This window comes from Salvelinus namaycush, chromosome 3, assembly GCF_016432855.1.
Source record: "Salvelinus namaycush isolate Seneca chromosome 3, SaNama_1.0, whole genome shotgun sequence".
Lineage (NCBI taxonomy): Eukaryota > Metazoa > Chordata > Actinopteri > Salmoniformes > Salmonidae > Salvelinus > Salvelinus namaycush.
The window spans coordinates 24,107,008-24,124,989 of record NC_052309.1 but is presented as its reverse complement, the minus strand read 5'-3'; the positions used below and the strand labels follow the sequence as shown (position 1 = coordinate 24,124,989).

The 17,982-nt window shown below is 43.3% G+C and overlaps 1 protein-coding gene across 1 annotated transcript in view; it reads right to left on the bottom strand.

Moving 5' to 3' along the window:
* Positions 1-1,148: 1,148 nt before the first annotated feature.
* The window catches only part of LOC120044278 (teneurin-1-like), a 194,799-nt gene continuing 177,965 nt past the window's right edge, over positions 1,149-17,982 (bottom strand). Inside the window, exons 23-31 of the mRNA XM_038988885.1 lie at positions 14,330-14,696; positions 13,389-13,899; positions 12,391-12,563; positions 11,433-11,668; positions 7,303-7,596; positions 6,770-7,160; positions 2,425-3,645; positions 2,153-2,295; positions 1,149-2,028 (exon numbers count right to left, since the gene is read on the bottom strand). Of these exons, the coding sequence (XP_038844813.1) occupies positions 1,273-2,028; positions 2,153-2,295; positions 2,425-3,645; positions 6,770-7,160; positions 7,303-7,596; positions 11,433-11,668; positions 12,391-12,563; positions 13,389-13,899; positions 14,330-14,696 (4,092 nt within the window). The 3' untranslated portion in view covers positions 1,149-1,272. The remainder of the gene's footprint in view (positions 2,029-2,152; positions 2,296-2,424; positions 3,646-6,769; positions 7,161-7,302; positions 7,597-11,432; positions 11,669-12,390; positions 12,564-13,388; positions 13,900-14,329; positions 14,697-17,982) is intronic.

The window sequence follows — 17,982 nt, the reverse complement described above, 5'->3', positions numbered from 1 at the left end:
TACATGTATGGATTCTTTTTTTTTTTACAAGCTTATCACCTTTTCTTTTTACCATGCAAACCACTGATTGTTACTAATTCATGACGTTTGGGTTTCTCAGTGGCAGCAGAGACTTATCTTCGATACTGTCTGACTATTTTTATTTTATTTCACGTTTATTTAACCAACTGACTTGCTAGCTCAGATATTTCTATTACTGGGACACTCGGTCTATCTAAACAGGGTATGGTAAGGACAGCCTTGTAATGGCATCAGAATAATTAAGGTACAATGAATGTAATACCTGTGAATTACAATATGATGAGGTATTTGCAGCATTTACACTATGATTTAGCACTTTGTATAGGCCACTATAGTCTGCCCTGCAAGCTCCACTCCATAAGGATTCTAGTCCAGTAGATCAATTATACAAATAATAACACTTTTCATGGTATGGAAAGATGTTTTTTGAATTGTCATCCTTCAAAGTTTTTTTAAGAGCAGAAAGGCACAAGCTCCACCCAGATAATACATTATATTTTACAATAAGCAATTTGTAAAAAAAAAAAAAAAAAATTATAATAATGTCAACTATACTGTACAGGTTTTCAGCATGAATACTTTTTCCCGTTGCTCTGTGTAACTCCAGTGATCACTTCTATTGATAGGATTAACAATTAATAATCAGTAACAACACATCAAGTTAAGCACTTGTATCTCGCTAAAGCACTTGCTATATACAATTTAATGTGTCTAAACCCACACAATCTACTCCATTGTACCACCAGAACTTCAAATACGCAGGAAGCAGCAATCCCCGATGCCAGTGAGTCTCGTAGTCACAAAAGAAGACTGTACCTGTCACTACCATTTCTCAAAAGATCAGAGAGATATGTACTGTATAAACTGAAATGAGAGAAATTCACAACACTGTTATACATACAGTATGTATAAAGATGAATTATATGGTAATGAACTTGATATAGCGTATCATCTCAGATTCAGCATATCTAACAGTTTACAAAGTAGGTCAAATTACAGAAGCTAGCTAAATCACTCAAATGAAAGACAGTCAAGAGCTTCAAATGATCAACTCATTCTCAGAAAAAACTAAACAATCAAAACACAGGTGAAACAAAATACCATCATTTGTCACTTTTAAAGGCAGTTGTCTTTTTCTTATTTTATCGTCATCATTCTAGAAAAAACGGTACAACAAATCATTGTAGGTCTAAAAACAGACTGTCTTTGGTGAAGGGGAACCCACGGCAGTAGTGAAGCAAGATGCCGCTGTTACCTCCTCCCGATTTCACTTTGCCTCATGAAGTGAATGTTGTTGGCACTGTCAGAGAGCTCCAGGTACTGCTCCACGGAGAGCACGAAGTAGCCATCGTAGCCGGGCACCTGTCCAGTGGAGAGCAGCTGCTGCCTCTCCCCCTCTGTCCAGAGCCTGGAGCCCTCCTCTCCTTCCTCCAGCCTCCTTTGCTCGATGACCCAGGCCTCCTCCACCGCCCTCTGCCGGGCCACCTCCAGCACATGCTCCCTCTCCTCTTCCTCTGTGGCACCGTAGCGGATGTTGAAGCACAGAGTCCCGTGCTGCATCTGGATGTCAGCGAAGCGCCTAGTCCTCCCACCCACCACTGTCGTCATCTGGGACACGGTCATGTTGATGCCGTTTTCCAGGACGTGACCCACTCCGGTGTGGCCGACCACTCCCAGGTCCCCCTCCAACAGGCCAGGTTTGATAAAGTAGTGAGTGTCCAGACCGCCCACCGTGAAGTGCAGGCCGGAGAGGTAGACCGCGTGGTTTAGGATTGCTGACACACGTCGGCTGTCCTCGCTCGCCACCCCAATGATTTCGGTGGTGACGACATTATCTCTGATGGCAAACTTGACGCCCTTACCAAAGATGGAGGAGATGGCAGAGAAACGGGGCCTCCGGCCATGCCACGCCCCCAGCTGACCACTCACCTTACTCATAGGCAGCCGGTCCAGAGAGATGAAGTTCTTCAGGTGTTTCTGCAACTCACACTGGATACCCAACAGAACCTGGCAGACAAACACACATGGGATGGTTATCTAATGATAATAAGGATTATGAGGAGGTTATGTAATATCTAAGGATCATACTGGAGATTAGGCTCTGTCTAGGCCTAGTCTAGGTTTAGCTCACCTTACTAGGGTCCCAGTCTTGTGTTTTGGTTTGAGTCCTCATCATTTCATAGGTTTGCTCCATGCTCTCCACCTCCGGCTTGGGGTAACCAGGGACAACGTTGTGGAGCTGGAACCCAAACAGTTGCAACCAACTGCTAATGTCTGGAGACAGAAGGTATTGAGGAGTCAATGACAGGGCATAGAATTTTAGATTTTGCCATGCAACACAATTGAGAGTCCTATTTTCTATAGTTTAAAGGTCTGTCTTCAGGAAGTAGACATATAGTTTACCTGTAGTGAACTTGGTGACATCCTGTAACTCTCCAACCGGGTAGTTGTTTTTGAAGGAGTAGAGGTTGAAAGGCTTGGGGTTGATGCTGAGCTCCATCCACAGGTTATGGTTGGGAGTGGTCCACCTCCCAGCCACCACATCATAGTCCCTCCTCCCCAGGTGGACCAGCTTGGTCAATGCGTCATATAGACCGCCCTGGAACCCGATGATCAGCTGAAAGGATGGGTTTGAGTCTTGGTAGATGTCTCCGTAAGGGGTGTAAAGCATCTCCTTGACGATGTGTCCTCGGCTACTGAAGATGGCCAGTGGCGTGCCAGAGTTATCACAGGCTACGTAGTACTCCTCCCCGCTGCTCAGCTCCATGGCGATGAGGTGTCCCTGCAGGTCATAGTACAGGGAGGTGATCTCAGAGCTGGAGTGGTTGTACATGTGGGTCACCCTGGTGGGTTTGGTCAGGTCAGCATAGAAGAACTGCAGCTGCTGGCCGTCACTGGTCCTGCTGGCCACCCGCCTGCCCAGGCCGTCGTAGCGGTAGTGAACACTCCTCTCTGACACTTTGTCAAAAGCTTTAGCAAGCAGCCCGTTGGAGTTGTAATCAAACATGACATTGCCCCGCAGGTGAAGAAAGCCATCTTCATCCATTTTGTACTGAATTTCTCCGAGTCGTGTTATGCGGTCTCGTAAGTCGTAGCGCAGCGGCGTGAGTCTAGCACTGTTGCCATGACTCAGTAAATTAATGTTGCCATTGAGGTCGTAACTATAGCGCCACTGTGGCCTATCATTCACCGACACAGCCTGGAGCTGACTATCAGCATCATACTCGTATGAGTAGCGAGTGATGTTGTTATCCACACCAATTCTGATGTCACAGATAGTGATGCGGCCCATGTTGTCATACTGCACTGTCATCCAGTAGGCAATAGACTTCAGGATCTCGTACTGGACCTCAATCACTTGTCCGTTCGCATTAAATATCTTAGTGTGCTTCATGATGTGTGTAGTGATCACTTGATTGAGGTCATAGTTTATGACACTGAATTTCCCAAACTGTTCAATCCTTCCAGACACGTCAACATAACGGTAAAGGTCAATGGGAAGAGGAGTTTCATTGATCATGGCCTGCATGCTGGTGACCCGGAAGTTATTATAGCTGTAGTCAAATCTGGCATTCACCAGGCCCTCCACACTAAACCTATAGATCTGTCTCCCAACCAGAGGACCTGGGGGGAGAAGGATGAGGTAATTAAAGTTAGATTTCTCAACATTTATAAGATGAAATCACAACTTCATCTTTTAAAAAAAACTCAGGCATAAATGAAACAATCTTTTATAATGAAGTACATTTGAATGACTCTAGCAGCTCTTCAAAGTTTGAAGACATACTTATTGTATCATCAATAGCAGAGCAGAGATGCCCAGAAGACTAATACTAATCCAGTACCTCAAACAGTCTTGTTCACACCCATATGGATTGCACATTATAAAACAGAGACAAAGTATTTGTATGTCTGCCTAAACTAAACTAACGAACTAAAGCAGAATTAAAGACTTGTACATTTTAATCACTTTTGTCCTTAGGATATGAAAATTGAATTGAGATGGTTGCGTGATATCATGTGACTGCAAATGAAGTTGGAGGCTGCTGACCTGTGATGCTTGAAATTGCAGGGGTGTGATACATTCAAAGTGACTGAATGGCAGTTAATTAATGTGGGCTTATTCACTCTCCCATTCGGGCTCTGTAAAGGCCTCTAACAACATATTCAATAGCTTCATTTGGGCTCAAACCAGCTGAGGAACTCAGAGCAAAAAGGCAGAGACCCCACTAAAAAGACTGCCTAGCCTACAGTATGATACTTAGTGTACTGTAGGTGTGAGAAAAGGATAATTCATTTGACCTCTACACTACTGAAGTGATAAAGTGTGTAATAGACAGTGGTGTAAACTAAGTAAAATACTTTGAAGTACTACTTTAGCAGTATCTGTACTTTACTGCCTATATTTTTTACTTGACTTCATTGCATTTTTTATTAGATTACTTTTTACCCAATTGGTAGTTACAGTCTTGTCCCATCGCTGCAACTCCCAAACGGACTCAGGAGAGGCAAAGGTTGACATTGACACAATGCACGCTTAACTCAGAAGCCAGCCACACCAACGTGTCAGAGGAAACACAGTACACCGTGTCAGCGCTCAGCCCACCACATGAGTCGCTAGAGCGCGATGGGACAAGGACATCCCAGCCAGCCAAACCCTCCTCTAACCCAGACGACGCTGGGCCAATTGTGCACCGCCCCATGGGTCTCCCGGTCACCCAACAGAGCCTGGGTGACCACCAGGATCTCTAGTGGCACAGCCAGCACTGCGATGCAGTGCCTTAGACCACTGCGCCACTCAGGAGGTCACTTCATTCCTAAAGAAATGATGTACTTTTTACTCCCATACATTTTCCCTGACAACCAAAAGTACTCATTACATTTTGAATGCTCAGGCAGGACAGCAATATAGTCGAATTCACGCACCTCTATCAATATAACCCGTTGTAATCCCTACTGCCTCTGATCTGGTGGACTCACTAAACACATAAATACTGTGTTTGTAAATTATGTCTGAGTGTTGGTGTGCCCTTGGCTGTCCGTAAAAAAAATTAAAATACATTTTGGGGACGCCTAGTTTACTTAATACAAGGAATTTGATATATGGCATTTACTTTTATAGAAGTATCCTGTAGCCTATCTGACGTGTAATGCTCGACCCGTTTAGTTTAACACCACAAGACAAGAAAATGGCCAAAAAGAGTAGAAACAGCTAACCTGCTTTTACTCTATGATTTGACTATTAGATGTTTCTTTTGAAAAACAAATTATTAAAAAAGGAATAGTTTCATCATATTAAAACGAGAGTTCAGGTCACGTAACAGGGTTGACCTTAAAATGAGGGACAGATGTAAATGAATCACTAATCACATAAAATAAATAATCTTCAAAAGCAACAAAATAACTAGGGCTTTACAATGATGGTGAAATTTTGGGATTAAGTTGGTTAATGTCTTCCTAGAAGTGACAGTGTTGACAGAGAGAGATGTTGAAATGCTGAATTTTGGCCCTATTGCAAACCTTTATTCATATTTACTTTTCCATGTGGTCTATATTAAAAATGGCAGTTCATTTAATAGAACAGGCTTTTAAAATGCAATATTCAAATATCAAAGGGACGCAAAAGGCACTCATTTCATGGAATGACCCAGCTACATTTTCTAGTAATATATCCAGGCTTATCATTGAGCCAGCCAAATCCACCGGCCAGGCTATATAATACATTCTTAAGTATTCTCATCCATGCTTTCGCCTACCATCATCCCTCTCTGCTGTCCCTGATTGCTTATTTGCTTCAAATCAGACTTATTGTGGCCCAGCCAGTGGAGGACCTGGGATACTATTAAGTACAGGTTCATGTCAATTCGTTAGGAGGAAATCGAGGTGTATCTGTGCATGGAGACCAGGAGAGACCAGCAGAGTATGGTGACCCCCAACAGCGAGGCATGCATGTCTCAAAAGGACAGAATACAAGTCTGTGAAGCTGAGGAAATTGCTCATCAGTGCACAACAGCACTCCCAATCTCCAACTATCCAGAATGGGTTCTGATTTGGTGCCCTATATAATCAGTGTGCAATTCCATATTGGCTTTATAGGGATTTCAAACCCCAACAAAGTTTCGGAGTCATCCATGGATTTAGGTTCCAAAAATAGATTTCAACTTAGCAGGATGAATAGGATATATACATTCTCATGGGTGAATTATTGGGGCCATACACCTGAGGATATATTTCAAGAGGTGCTAATAGTGTACAGCAGGATGAATAGGATATATAAATTCTCATGGGTGAATTATTAGGGCCATACACCTGAGGATATATTTCAAGAGGTGCTAATAGTGTACTTCATGATGGTATGCTCAATCTCTCAAAGCAGACTTATATGTCAAACTTTAAGTCTTGTCTGACAAAGCATTATCAGAATTGCTTATAGTGATAAGAACTCACAATAAAGGATAATCCTCAGCTATGCCTAAAGGCCTCCTCATCTCATATAGCTTATTGTATTATACTCCTGCAGAGGCACAGCCATTTGTGGTTTCGTTTCTTACATTAACCTGTCATAATACATTCCATTATAAAAATCAATAAGCTACTTTATGGCATGCCATTCATTTTGAATCTATCTTATCTTCTTGTCAATATGTGAGGATCATTACTGAAGTTTAACCGGCTTGTCTTCGTTTGTAACGTTCTTCAGCGCTATTCCCCATTAAGTTAGCTAGAAGGTTGGTCTGTATTGTGGTACCTGTCTGTCTGTAGCGGATGGTGCACATGAAGCCCTGGTTCATGAGGTGGATGGTCTTCACCCCCCCAGAGGCCTCTTCGTAGGTGTAGGTGACCAGGGTGGTGTCGTACAGGATCTCTGCCAGGCGGGACTGGCGTGTGTAGTGGTAGAGGATACGGCGGCCCGTGCCCAGGTACAGAGTCTGGAGCAGGCGGCCATCATGGCTGTAGTCCTGGATCACAGAGGCTCCGCTGCTGTCTGGTGGGCTGTAGGTGTTCCTGTAGTAACCCACTGACAGCATGGACTGCAGACTGTAACGCACCATACTGGGCATGGTCACAGCTATCAGGTAGTCTGTGTGGTCATACTCAAAGGTGTACCGCCGCTGGCTGTGCAACAGCAGCATGACCGACTGCAGAACACACAAACAGAAGTAGATTAATACTCTGAGCTACAGACTGCCACCTAATATACATATACAGAACAAACTAAAATCCTTATGCATTGGACTCTTTCTGGATCCATCACAACATGTCTAGCAAATTACTGAATACCTTCTCCAGGAAAGTGTAGCTCCATATCTTCCCATTGGTCCATGTTCTGGAAACCACCTTCCCGTTCTCATACTCCAGTTTCTCTGACCAGTTACCCCTCTGGATGCTGGTCACCAGGCCTGCTGGAGAATAGGTCACATTCACCTCATTGTACTTGCTGCTGGGAGACCAGACGATGGGACGACCCATCTGGTCATAGAGGATCCGCAGGGTGAACTTTCGGTGGTCATCATAGATCTTGCCCACTCGTGTGGCTTGGTTAAAGTCTATGGACAGCACATTTCTGTTGTGAGCCTGGGGTTGGTGAGAGACAAGAATGACACTTGAGTGAGTGGTACAGCCATTCCTCTGACTAATACTAGAGCTATTGACTATTTCTCCAAAAAGTTTGCTGTTTTATCTAGATAACAATGATGCAAATGTTTCAAAAACAAATCCACTGTGCCGATTTGAAATGGAGGCTTTTAAAGACTTCAGTGTGATGGTAAATGAGTGTTTCACCATCAATAGCGATTCAGACAGGCAGTAATGGAGCTGAATGTTCCCTCTGCCTCAGCTCAACTAGAAATGGTCCCTAAATGCTTTTATTTCATTTAATCCTAATTTGGAGGAGGAATAAGTCAAACATTCTACACCCTTTTCCCCCTCATTATCCTCCTCTCTCTGACAGAGTCATCATCGTCTCTCCCTCTCTATGTGCATGTTCAATGAAGTCTGGGTTACAATTGATTTCCCATTTTCACTGTCTGAATCTAAAAATATTCCACTAAAAAGTTCTAGGGATCCATAATATTTGAGCAAGTCATGTGTAAATGTGACTCGTTTCAGTAAACTATGCGTATGTTGCGCATCACTACTTCACAGGAGAGGCATTTGAATGTAAACTTTTTTGCTCAAAATGTGTTTTTTGGCAGAAATGCCTTCTGGAACATGTGAACTTTCATGTGCCTTAATAACAAACTTGCATGCCATCTGTAAATAGGAATAAAATAGTTAAATTTCGAGTTGGTTTAGCAACAGAAAAAGACAGGAACCTTCCCGCTAGCCATGATTGGCTGAGATAATGGAAGAGCTGGACATGCCAAGAGATGAGTTTGGATTGTTCTGCCATGTAGCTCGCTTCTGTCTATAACATAAGCTGCTCAGTATGTGTAGGTAATCCTTTCTAACACAGCTTTTTTTAAAGATATCACAAACAACTGAAAAAGTATTGCTAATGCTCTCCACTTTCTGGAGGACCGAGTTTTGAAATCAGTGGAATGTCCGGTGGAAGCAGAGTATGATAACTAAGAAGAGAACAGAAATTCTGGCGTTTGATTGCAAATATGCAGTCTCAAAGAGAACACACAGAAGGCTGTTGTATAAAACACCTGTCTCCGGGTTACATTTTAAAACGAAGGGCAACTGTGGCATCCATGACTTAGAGGGAGAAACGTTCATCCATGTATACGAGTAAGAGAGTCTAGCTAGCTACATTTTCAGATATTATACGTGTCAGAAAGTTGTTTTCATTGCAAGTTAAACTGTACTGTTAGCTAGCTAAAGTTAGCTGGCTGGTTCACTAGCTAACGTTACATGTATGATCTGTGTAGTAACATTATTCGTATCTCAGAGCCATTTGCATTGCTAGTTATAGCCTAATGTTAGCTAGCTAGCTAATATTGAACCTAGTTGGTTAGTTTTATCTACCAGCAGATTCATGTAGGGTAGTAACATTATGAGTTGGGATTATGGTTCATTGTTAAGATAGCTACATTTATAAACAAGACTCCACTATGCAAGTAACCGTTTCACTGTACCATTTATACCTTCTGTATCTTGTGAATGTTACAAATAAACTTGATTTTATTTGATACAGTGTGCGTTTACCAGAGACGGTAATGTGAAGAACAACATGACCTGCACCAAAGTCAAATTATTATACAACGTTAGGCCAATGAGACAGTGTCCAAGTTCTGAAATTCTCCAGTAGAATGCCCCGCTTTTATTTCACACTCAAAACCGTAAGGTATTTTCTGTAATAAACTCACAATTAACTTGTAAATAATGATCTTGTTGTGAGTTTATTTTCCTGTAATAATGAATACAAATGAGCTAAAGTTAAGACATTGTCAGCTATATGATATGGTCATTATTATTATTTGAACAAGATAGAAACATTGTTTAGAAAGTTGCTTCTAGTTGCCTGGTTTGCTAGATTGACATATACTAAATTCATTTTTAAACGGATGGGTTTATTGGTGTTAAAATACCAGTTATGCTATTTTACACCCCTGTCGTTTTTGTGTTTATACTTTTTCATAATGACAAGTTTGATGTCGGATGACAATAGAATGTTGGGCTCCCACGTGGCGCAGCGGTCTAAGGCACTGCATCTCAGTGCAAGAGGTGTCACTACAGTCCCTGGTTTGAATCCAGGCTGAATCACATCCAACCGTTATTGGGAGTCCCATAGGGTGGCGCACAATTGGCCCGGCGTCGTCTGGGTTTGGCCATGGTATGCTGTCATTGTAAATAAGAATTTGTTCTTAACTTCTTGACGCTAGGGGTCAGATTATTATTATTTGTTTTTTTAAATAACGTTCCCAAGGTAAACGGACTATTTCTCAGGTCCAGATCGTAGAATATGCATATAATTTACAGATTAGGATAGAAAACACTCCAAAGTTTCCAAAACTGTCAAAATATTGTCTGTGAGTATAACAAACTGATTCTGCAGGCGAAAACCTGAGAAAATATAACCCGGAAGTGATATATATATATATATTTGTAATCTGTGTTTCCTGGCCAGTCTTTCTTCCATTTAAAGGGGTATCAACCAGATTCATTTTCCAATGGCTTCCTCAGGCTGTGACCAGGCTTTAGACAGAGTTTCAGGCTTTTATTTTGAAAAATGAACGAGATTTTTCAAAAGTAGTCAGGTGTCCTCTGAATAGTTCCTGCGCCAGCTCTCCATTTTCCTTTTCTCTCTTATTGAATAGGTTACGGTCCGGTCGAAATATTATCGATTATGTTTGTTAAAAACAACCTGAGGATTGATTATAAAAAACATTTGACATGTTTCTACAACCATTACGGATACTTTTTGGAATTTTCGAACGGAACGAGGCTGTAGTTCTCAACATAACGTGCAACCCAAATGGCGTTTTTTTGTTATAAAAGTAATATAAAAGAACATTTGTTGTGTAACTGGGAGTCTCGTGAATGCAAACATCCGAAGATTATCAAAGGTTAGCGATACATTTTATTGCTTTTCGTGACCACGCTAACCAAGCTAATATTAGGCTAACTGTTCAGCATTGATTGATACACTCACAAAAGCTTAGATTGCTTTCGTTGCAAAGCATATTTTCAAAATCTGACACGATAGGTGGATTAACAACAAGCTAAGCTGTGTTTTGGTATATTTCACTTGTGATTGCATGATTATAAATATTTTTAGTAATATTTTTGAATTTGGCGCCCTGCAATTCAGCGGTTGTTTAGGGAAATGATCCCGTAATCGGGATCTGTGCGCAGAAAGGTTAACTGACTTGCCTAAAAATTAATGATGTCACTTCGACAACTGTCTACAGACATAGTATAAACCAGCCTTTAGTCTTGAAATCTTTGGTTGTTTAGTACACTACCATACTCACTATGTTTACCACATGGCCTCACATGTGAATCCTTAAAGAGATGGGTAGGGCTAAGGCTTAAGAGGGTGTGAACAATCTTGAATGGGTGTAAAGAAAGCCAGAGCTCTCCAGTATGTGTACCAAAACATTCATGGGCCATTTTCTCAAAAGTGTGGTTACAAGTTCATCAACTTTCAAAGCAGAATTACTTTCCCAATGTTCCTCAACTGTAGTATACGATATACAATTTTCTAGCTCTGAGTCGCTACTTTTATCCAATGTAAAAAACACTTTCAAATTTTGCTACATAAGACCAAATTGAGCCGGTCAGTCACACATCTTCTATTTAACATGACCTACAGTGTTGGAAGAGTCAAACTCCCATAGGGCGACATTAGGTCTGTTGTAAGTATGCTGCCATATTGTACCATATGTAGACATTCCTCCCACACACACACACAACATATGGTGAGGGGTATTGTGTTCACGCTTTCTGTTCTGCATCTTCCTCACCCTGAGCCTGCGTTCATAGGCCGTATAGATCCCTTTAGCCTGGTCTCTTCTCTGCCTCCACTCGATGACGCTGTGAGCATGCTCGCCTGGCAGGGTGATGTTACACTTGCCCACCGTGGGGTTGACCACGCCTGCCGAGATGTGGGGTTCTGTGTTCAGGGTCACCTCCATGCCACTGGCAAACGTCACCCACAGAGAGCCGTCCGAACTCACACGGTACGTGTTCTGAGCATGCTCTGTGTGAAGCCATGGGACAAAGAGAGAGCGTAACAGAGAGAATTAGTGAGTGTGTGAGAGAGAATTAGTGAGTGTGTGAGAGAGATAATTAGTGAGTGTGTGTGAGAGAAAGAGAGATTAAACTCATTCAATATTACAACAAGGACAACTCATATTGCGACAGAAGACTGGTTCAACTGTAGACTACATACCGTACATGGCAGTTATAGCAGTCAGGGCATCCAGTAATACCAGTCATCTCTTCAATAAAATGCATGAATTATATTATTCACAGCTGTTATTGTAGAGATAACAGAATGGTATATTATTGCTTGTGCCATGTGACATTTCATTGATATCCCCTTGAGTAACTGTATTTCTGCAAACAAAACTTGAGACACTGGCTCTGTATGTGTCTATGTGAGAACAGAGGTGTGACTTTGTGAAAGGAGACTACTTCTCATTTCTTTCCTGTTTACTTCCTCACCAACTCTTTACACCTTTGTCAGACATGCCATCTCATTGTTATTTTAAGGCTCTATAAAATTGCTGTTGGGCCGTTATTAAAATTGTTCACCTCATTAAGACATGCATGTGAACAACGTGTTGAGGACACCGAAATAACAGATACAGGGAGGAATATATTTGCTTCATCATTGGTAGTGAGCAGACAACATAAAAAGCTACGGCATGATAATGAAAAAAAACGAGATGAGAAAATGACACGAAACCTTACTACTACCTTGGCGTAATGTATAGATAGTGCTGGCAGCAGAGAAGTTTGTGGCTGTGATGAATTTCTCCCGATTTGAAGTGTCTGCTTCCACCCGCACTGATTTCTCCATATTGCCGTGGAAACTGCTGACCTCTCCCGTTGGAAAGGTGACATTGATGAGATGACCGTCATAATTATACCTGGTCAAGGAAACACTCAGTCAAATAACATCCTACCAATGTCTGAAATGTGGATCTTACATCATTGTGACAACCTTGTGTAGTAAAATGGTAATATTTCAGTGGATTCCAGAATATTCCTATTCTGAAAGATGTAGTTCCCCAGCTTCACCCCTGGGAGGCAGTATAATGATGCTGCTGGAACAAAGAAGCCAATGAGGTATGACCTCCAAAGGCAGTCTTACCGCAGGACACTGAGGACAGTCTGCGAATGGGGTTTCGGTGGATTTAGGATTTTTCATAGAGACACAATAAAGGAGAAGGTTTTACTGCCGATCAAACAAAATTAAGAGGCAGTGAAAAGGATTCTTTGCCCCTGACATCCGAACGGATTTTAAACCCAAAGCACCCCTGAACAAATCCCTAAAAATGCCTATGCAAACATTTTATATAATCACACTATTCCCAGTTCTCTTTGAGGCTTTGAATCGTCAACAAAAAGAAGACCATTTCTGCAGGCCAGCGTATGGATTTGCCCCAATTACAGAAACATAATTTTGGAAATAATCTATTAGAAAATACATTTATATTTCATTTTTTCGGACAATGTAATTTATACACACACCTTTCAAATTAAACACATTCCAACTCTGAAAAGACTGCAGCAAAATTCTGCAGCAAAATGTTACCGTATAATGGGAGTGTAGGTGGTGAAGCACTTACAGCTTCACACAGGCAGACAGGAACAAGAATATGGCTATGATCTGAAGGGTGCTAATAGAGGACATTATCAAGCAGAATGAAATTGACATGAATAGAGAGGAAGGAGCGTGGTGGAAAACTCACTCATATACTGTTGTCCAGGCGTTCTCATTGCTCATGGTTGCCAGGAGACCCGAGTTGCCATGGTAGCTGATCTGCGCCAGGTCATGCGCCAGGGCGGAGACTTTCTTGAGGACGCCCCCGTTGCTGATCGTGAGCCAATAGACCTGACCCCCGGGAACCAGTAGCCAGAGGGGGACGCCGTTGGCATCGCGGCGCACATGGACCATGGTGCCGTCGCTGGTGACCACGGCGCTCACGTCGCCCTCTCCTGAGTAGGTGAAGTTATAGACATAGTCTCCGGTGACCAGGCTGCGGGTGTGGAGGTGGGTGCCATTGACACTGAACAGATAGAGCTCCTGGTCCACCACAGAGGTGATCTCATACATGCTGTTCTGATTGAGCTGGGGCCTGTTGGGGGACAGGGCCCTGATACGGATGTTCCCCAGGTCAGAGATGTACAGAGTCCCGTTAGGGGAAACAGCCAGGGAGGAGGGAGCCTTCAGCTTGGCATCACGGGCATATCCACCATCTCCTGTGAGAACAGGACAATGAAGAAATTACACACTTAACTAGCTAAGGTAGAATACATTGAATCAAATGAGAGTCAATCATAAACAACTATTTATGTATTCATACTTTACTGAATAATAATGTGGTGTTTGACAAGTTGCAATGTCAAATAAAGTTGTTATGAATAATACATCCGAGACAATAAAGTGAGGAGTGTTGTGTGAAAGGGAAATAAACTCGCTGTTCATCCCACCACTCCACTGAGCTATTTCACACGTTAAAGCTTGTTTGTTTTGTCAAGCTAGACTGATGCAACCATAAACATTGGGCGGGTTATAATAGTTCCAAATCATTGCTTCAGAGCATGTCCATCCAGAGAGCCTCTCCGCAGGCCTTTGATAGACTGCTGAATTGAGTCTGAGGCATAATGGCGTGCTCAGCAGGGGACCCACCGGAAAAGCAGTCACAGTTGGGGTCGATCTTGCAGTCACACTCAGTGGGCGCCCCGGCCACCACAGAGATCTCCCCGTTGGTGGTGACCTGCTGGATGCGGTTGATCTTCCTCTCGTCCGTCTCGGCGATGTAGAGCGTGCCCTGGTGGGACACGGTGATGGCCTTGGCTGCCTCCAGGGTGGAGTGGACGGCTGCCTTGCTGACCAGGTAGTGGTCGATCCCAGGGACCTGGCAGTGGATGGGCCGGCCCGCCACGATCCTCACCTGGCTGCTCTCTGACACCTGGATCACTATGTTGTTGTCCAGGATGTACAGGGAGTTGTCCATCGGGTTGACAGCCAGGTAGGTGGGCCATTCTAGACGAACCTAGAGCAGGGAAAACACAGTTTAACAAGCATATACACTGAGTGTACAAAAAGTTAGGAACATCTTCCTATTGAGTTGCATCCCCTTTTGCCTTAAGAACTGCCTCAATTCATCGGGGCAGGGACTACAAGGTGTTGAAAGTGTTCCACAGAGATGCTGGCCCATGTTGACTCCAATGCTTCCCGCAGTTGTGTCAAGTTGGCTGGATGTCCTTTGGGTGGTGGACCATTCTCGATACACATGGGAAAGTGTTGAGCTTGAAAAATCCAGCAGCGTTGCAGTTCTTGACACAATCAAACCGGTGCGCCTGGCACCTACTACCATGCCCCATTCAAAGACACTTAAATATTCACCCTCTGAATGGCACACACACAATCCATGTCTTAATTGTCTCAAGGCTTACAAATCCTTCTTTAACGGTCTCCTCCTGTTCATCTGCACTGATTGAAGTGGATTTAACAGGTGACAACAATAAGTGATCATAGCTTCCACCTGGATTTACCTGGCCAGTATGTCATGGAAGGAGCAGGTGTTCCTAACGTTTTGTACTCTCAGTGTACTTGTCATATAGATGGACGCCACAAAGTTTCTCCTGAAACATTTCCTTTCCAGTTGTCCCACTGTCTTTGATTATGCATTATATTGCAATGTTATGTAAATGTAGTAGTAAGAATAGCACATATACTGTGTAGACTGCTTGGACATTGTCTGTCTGTGTCATATATTCAGAAATGTCAAGTGTGCAATTCATAATAGAGCACATTTTGTGAAAGCCTTATAATAGCATGTGACTACTGAAAAAAAAGCTGTACGTTGTGCTCGTTCTGTACAAGTAGTAATGTCACTGTAAGGTCATTTTTGGATGTGTGCTCACACTGTGTTCCCGTGAGACTCAGCTAAGGACACACATTTCAAATAAAAAGCTCCAAGGTACAGTTCACTAATTCTGAGTGGGATACTTAAGGGTGCTGGACAAAGTCCTAATAAAGAAAGCTTCCCATATAATCGCCCCTGTGTTTAATTGGATCATGAAAAACCATTCTTCCACCACAAATAATGGGTGGTAAGTGTTCCTGCACAATAGGGGTGAATGATTCAGATTGGTGGAGGATATAATTAGTTGCCATCTCACCTTCAAGCACTCGGAGATGATCTGATGAAGGGGCTGTATGCAAGTCAATTGTCCGTGAATGAAAGGAATCCGTTCAGGAATAATTTGACACTTCTCTACACAGGTAACAAAATATACTGACAGCATTGTGTCCGCGCATTGAAATTGGAGGTACGTTTTCCCACTGCAGCCATTATTTTAAAGCACATCCGAACACGTCTGTCTTGTGAGAGAAGACTGGCAGCTCAGTGTTTGAAAATAACTTCCCACAAAAAGAACACTAATTGACAATACATGAACATATTTTTCTTCTGCATTTTAAAAAGCAAAATCAATGCAATGAGCTCCATTTCAAAAAACGGTGCTATGCTTGCATTTTGTTTGCCTGAAAATCTGGAATGGTGAGATCTGTCACATATATGATAATACGCTATCACTGAACTATTCCATTCTTTAAATTCACTTTATACCCACACAATGCTAATCTGCTTGCAGTGACTCAATACAACTCTCTCCTAATCTTTATAATAAAGTACCTTATTACTCACTTGAAGGGGTCTCATTTGCTAGGGGATGGGAACCAGAATGGTATGCCTTATTGCACCGTAAAGCCTGGAGTGGTGGATTGGATGGAGTATTGGACTCTCTTTGTTTCTTAGATCTCTCCAGCCTTCTATTGTTTTCAGAATGGCTTGGGGGAGAAACATATTGCTCTGGAGAATGAGACAATGTTTCTCTTCCAGTGTGATGCAACAATGAAATAACCTTAATTTTCCTCCTGCACAGCTTTGGTCCAAGCTGGGGACACAGTTTAAATTGATTGTCAAATGCAATAAGAATATGTTTGTGGGGCTGTGCATGCTAAGAGGCCTTAAGCCTTGCATACACCAAAAACATGCAAGGAGAATTCTGGAGAAAGGGAAATACCACTGCCAAACATATATGTAAACTACAGTATCAACCACACATCAATTTCAAAATGGCCAACACACATTACTGTGATTAGAGGCCTTGGCCTGATAGTTTGGACATTTGATTCTATCACAGTGGAACATCAGACTTTGCATGTAAGATACGCGAGGAGGTGTCACGTTCCTGACCTGTTTTCTGTTGTTTTGTATGTGTTTAGTTGGTCAGGACGTGAGCTGGGTGGGAATTCTATGTTGTGTGTCTAGTTTGTCTGTTTCTATGTCCAGCCTAATATGGTTCTCAATCAGAGGCAGATGGTAATCGTTGTCCCTGATTGAGAATCATATATAGGAGGCTTGTTTTGTGTTGGGATTTTGTGGGTGTTTGTTTCCTGTCTCTGTGATTGTCTGCACCAGATAGGTCTGTGTCGGTTTTTGCACATTTGTTATTTTGTATTGTTGTTTGTAGTGTTTTACTTGTTCTTTATTAAACATGTTTAACACTAGCCGCGCTGCACTTTGGTCCTCTCCTTCACCCCTGGAAGAAAACCGTTACAGAAACACCCACCAAACCCGGACCAAGCAGCGTGGCAACGGGCAGCAGCAACAGCAGCAGCGGTACAAGGAGGAATGGACATGGGAGGAGATTCTGGACGGAGAAGGACCCTGGGCAGAGCCAGAGGAGTGTCGCCGTCCCAAAGCGGAGCTGGAGGCATCAAAAGCGGAGAGGCGGCATTATGAGGCGCTTGCAAGGCAGAGTGGCTGGAAACCCGAGAGGCTCACCCAAAAATTTCTTGGGGGGGGGCTAAAGGGGAGTGTGGCGAAGCCGGGTTGGATACCTGAGCCAACTCCCCGGGCTTACCGTGGAGTGAGAGGGCGTCGTACTGGTCAGACACCGTGTTATGCGGTAAAGCGCACGGTGTCCCCAGTACGCGTGCTTAGCCCAGTGCGGGCTATTCCACCTTGCCGCACTGGGAGGGCTAGGTTGGGCATCGAGCCGGATGTCATGAAGCCGGCCCAACGTATCTGGCCTCCAGTACGTCTCCTCGGGCCGGCGTACATGGCACCAGCCTTACAGGTGGTGTCCCCGGTTCGCCTGCATAGCCCAGTGCGGGTTATTCCACCTCGCCGCACTGGCAGGGCTACGGGGACCATTCAACCTGGTAGGGTTGGAGAGGCTCGGTGCTCAAGAGCGCGTGTCCTCCTTCACGGTCCGGTATATCCGGCGCCACCTTCCCGCCCCAGACCAGTACCACCAGTGCCTACA